This window comes from Eurytemora carolleeae, unplaced genomic scaffold, assembly GCF_000591075.1.
Source record: "Eurytemora carolleeae unplaced genomic scaffold, Eaff_2.0 scaffold664, whole genome shotgun sequence".
NCBI lineage: Eukaryota > Metazoa > Arthropoda > Copepoda > Calanoida > Temoridae > Eurytemora > Eurytemora carolleeae.
In genome coordinates this window covers 83993-88642 of record NW_019396568.1, presented here as the reverse complement: position 1 = coordinate 88642, position 4650 = coordinate 83993, and the positions used below count along the sequence as shown (strand labels likewise).

General features: G+C 30.2%; 1 protein-coding gene across 1 annotated transcript in view; it reads left to right on the top strand.

Annotated features, from left to right (window-relative positions):
• Window positions 1–4650, top strand: part of LOC111705639 (ionotropic receptor 25a) — a 17566-nt gene that overhangs the window by 844 nt on the left and 12072 nt on the right. The window contains exons 3-6 of the mRNA XM_023478256.1: window positions 485–529; window positions 1363–1450; window positions 2111–2160; window positions 4040–4096. Of these exons, the coding sequence (XP_023334024.1) occupies window positions 485–529; window positions 1363–1450; window positions 2111–2160; window positions 4040–4096 (240 nt within the window). The remainder of the gene's footprint in view (window positions 1–484; window positions 530–1362; window positions 1451–2110; window positions 2161–4039; window positions 4097–4650) is intronic.

Sequence of the window (4650 nt, the reverse complement as noted above, 5' to 3'; positions counted from 1 at the left end):
GATACTGATACTGATACTGATACTGATACTGATACTGAACTGTGCAGTGTGCAGTGTGCAGTGTGCAGTGTGCAGTGTGCAGTGTGCCACAAAACAAAGCCATTGGACTTAAATTTCAAGCAACTGTTAAAACTAGTAGTTTTGTAGCAACAGTAAAAACAAATCAAATGCTGATTTCAAGTGACAGTTCATGTAAAGGGTGGCATGTCTGATTCACATAGGAAGCTTTAAACAAATTATAATTTAATTATAATATAGAAGAAAAATATGAAATATTGACGTACCTTTTTCTTGTCAATCATATTTGAAAATAATCAACTTTTTAAATTTTAACACATAGATGTCTTATTTGTTCTTGATCATAGAACGTTATTAAGGTACCGTTGTGAACTAGACATGCCACTCTGTATATGGAGAGTCACTTGCAATTACGTCAACAGTCTCTTTTGATTATTTTCTTGATTATCTAATATTTGTATTGTAGGGAGCTGGTGGATAAAAGAGCGGATATTGCTCTCGGAGCACTCAGGAATATAATGATTTTACCACTACCCTCTAATATAATGATTTTATCATTACCCTCTAATATAATGATTTTATCACTACCCTCTAATATAATGATTTTACCACTACCCTCTAATATAATGATTTTATCACTACCCTCTAATATAATGATTTTACCACTACCCTCTAATATAATGATTTTATCACTACCCTCTAATATAATGATTTTACCACTACCCTCTAATATAATGATTTTATCACTACCCTTTAATATAATGATTTATCACTACCCTCTAATGTATTGATTTTATCACTACCCTTTAATATAATGATTTATCACTACCCTCTAATGTATTGATTTTACCACTACCCTCTAATATAATGATTTTACCACTACCCTCTAATATAATGATTTTACCACTATCCTCTAAAATAATGATTTTACCACTATCCTCTAAAATAATGATTTTACCACTACCCTCTAAAATAATGATTTTACCACTACCCTCTAAAATAATACTTTATCACTATTGATCCTAAGATTTGTAAAGGTCAAAACAAGAAAAACCACTTTAAAGTTAAAATGTTTACATAATTTTTCAAAGCTGTGTGTATCGCTGTGAAATGCAGCTATTTATCTCAACAACACAAGTTTTATGACAGATATATAATGCCCAATTGTTATTTGATAAAGTCCTAAGTCAGATTTATTACATTTGACGTGTTTGTATAGAGTCAACGGTTTTAAAGTTACTTAAATGTTGCGCTATTTAATTAAATTAGTTACATGAAAGCATTGAACATATCGTTATTTAATAATTTAATTAAATTAAATTAAAATCACTATCTCTAATTTAGTGTAATGGCTGAAAGAGAAAATGTAGTTGATTTTACAGTTCCATATTACGATCTGGTCGGGATATCAATTCTTATGAAACAACCACAGGTATAGGCTGGTCAAATCATGCTGACAAATCAACCTGTGGTTGAAACTTTTGCAGTGTTAATCCATTCAGAAACCACTAATCCATATAGTCTGTATTTCTACAGATTAAGTTTGTTACTTCTGGATATCTTTCAATATGTTAATTCGAGTTGATCTATCTATCTATCAATCTATCGTTTTCAAACTTATTAAACATATCTAGCTTTCTTCTTAAATAAAAAACTATTTTTCTATTTATTTAAATCATTAGATTTTGTATTTTGCAAAATCAAATTTTTATTTTTAAATGTTTAAAACTGATACCAATACTGATTTTGATACTGATACTGATACTGATACTGATACTGATACTGATACTGATACTGATACTGATACTGATACTGATTCTGATACTGATACTGATACTGATACTGATACTGATACTGATATGCTGATACTGATACTGATACTGATACCAATACTGATTTTGATACTGATACTGATACTGATACTGATACTGATACTGATACTGATACTGATATGCTGATACTGATACTGATACTGATACTGATACTGATACTGATACTGATACTGATACTGATACTGATACTGATACTGATACTGATACTGATACTGATACTGACACTGATACTGATACTGATACTGATACTATTTTTCTAGGTTCCAACTTCCCTCTTTAAATTCTTGTCCGTGCTTGAAGACTCAGTTTGGTAAATAGTCTTATAATTATTTTTCATTTGAGTTATTCGAGGGAGGTCAGTTTGTACAATTTTACTATGCTCATCAGATCAAATATTCAACCCCCGTTAGAAATAAAACAAGTTATATGCTAAAAAAAATTTTTGAACGAAAAGTTTGGTTTCCCTAAAAATCAAAGTTTTAGATCAAACTCTTTTTGAGATGTCGAAGCAAAAATAAATGAACAGTATTCAACGGCTTCTTGGACATCTTAAGATACCCATATTAGCATATTTTTGACAACATAAAAGTGTTTTTTAAGCAAGTTTTTTTTATTTTTTCCAGTCTTGAGGTTGTTTTCGCGTGGCAATTTTAATTTTTCAAAATTTCTCTTGTAAAGTTTTGTTCAGATTGACAACACCCATTCTTTATAACCCCTTGATAATATTTAGAATTTTATTGTTATACAAAAAAAAATCCGAAATGGTTAATAACTTTTTATGAAGACTACAGGGCTAAAATTCAAATATTTGAAAAGCCCTTGAAAAATGGATACAATAACATGTGTCTTATGTTAATGTTTGTCAAAAGTAAAAATAACTATTTTTCAGTATTTTCCGACGAACTTTTTGAACTTTTTAAAAATTCTACCTTGTACACTAACCGTTAAAGTTAATCTTTTTTAATGAACAGGCCTTGAAAAGTTGAATTAGTGACATGTTTTACACTCCACTATCTCAACTCTAAGAGACAAATCACAGGGGTGGGGGCGGGAACACCCCTCCACCCCCCACAATCCATATTGAACAAAAATAGCCCAATAGGGATAGGGGTAATATATAGATACATATTTCAGAAAGTAAAACAAAATAAAAGTGAAATTATTTGTATCCTACTCAAAACTTAAAGAGTTTATAAAGTACAGTGTTTATTGTACAAGGCACAAGCCTATTATCTAAAACTATTTCTGTTTCCTAGAAAAGACTCGTGGGAAAACTTTTCAAATGTTTCTCAATTATTCTCTCAAGAACCAGTTTTCTCATTAGAATTATACAATATATAATCTAGATGCATTTTGTTGCCAAAAGATCAATGTTCTAATACTTTCTTATACAATTTGGCAACAAGCTGTAATTATTAGAATTACATAATTTACTCTCTTACTTATATCTCATGTAAGAATGTATTGGATTGAGGTTATATTGTGTCGCTTAAAGGGACTGTAGGCACAAATTCAAGTGACCCTTCATTTCTAGATTGGTAGGTCCGATTCACAAAGGTGCCAAAGAATGGAATGATATCGTCGTGTAATATGCTTTGAACTTCCTTCATTGTCGCTACAAAATAAATCCGCAAAATACATATCCCAGTGAAACTTCAATTGAAATTATTTCCACTTATTTTGGTAAGATGGCCGACAAAGATTCAAATACAGTGTACAACGGGTTGAAACTAACGAACTGTTTATTTGATCCTTTGAAGAACGAAACGACGATATTAAAAAAACGATCATTTTTGTAAATTTTTCTTAATAGATAGAAGTAAGATTAGTAGCGATCAAAAGCGCTTTTTTATCGCATTAAGCCTATACCCCCTTTCATTTTTCGCGAACACTCCCTTTAAGTGAATTTGAATTTTATGAATTTTATTTTTGAAAAAAAATCTGAAGTAAGAGAAGTTTATGAATGTATTTCGGAAAATGGTTATAAGGTTTGTGACCGCTAGTCCGTTTAAGAAAAAAGGTTATGGGAAAAAAACTTTTGAAAACAATCGTTTCGTTTTTCGTTTTTTCTACGTCGTTCAGAGAAACGATAAGTTTACTTTTACGAAAAATGAAAACGTCCATCCCTAGGTCCCACCTTACATATTTTCAACAAAAAAATGTGTTCAAAAATTTGTTTATATATCTAGGTTCTGTATTCTGGCAGCCTACGTTGTGACATCTGTGATAATGTGGATCTTTGACAGGTTATCTTGAAACAATACGTATCTATATATGCACCTCTATATACAGGGTTACTCACAAAGGATGAGACTTCAGAGACGACTGTACAGAATTTATACTGTCTGTTTCCGTATATCAATTATTCTCTGCAATCTTCAACTTGTTTCTTTCGTTGCCTTATCGTTAAATAAGCCATTGCATTCAACCTTTATTTAAACTTGAAATAGTCAGATTTAAAAAAGTTTCATGTTGTCTTTACAGTTTTATCCTTTGTGCGTAACCCTAACCCTGTATATGTAAATATAATATATTATGTACATAAAAATGTGTTTACTTATCGGATGCATACAAATATATATATATATATATATATATATATATAAGTACTTAAATATATATATTTATATCTTAAACAGCATTTTCCCAGTTCTTGTTGGTACAGGGTTACTATTTAGTAACAAAGGATAAGACTCTTAAAGTATGACGATTCTTATGTTAAATTTAGGTTTTTTTGCCTTGATTAAAGTATGACGATTCTTATGTTAAATTTAGGTTTTTTGCCTTGATCAAAGTATTT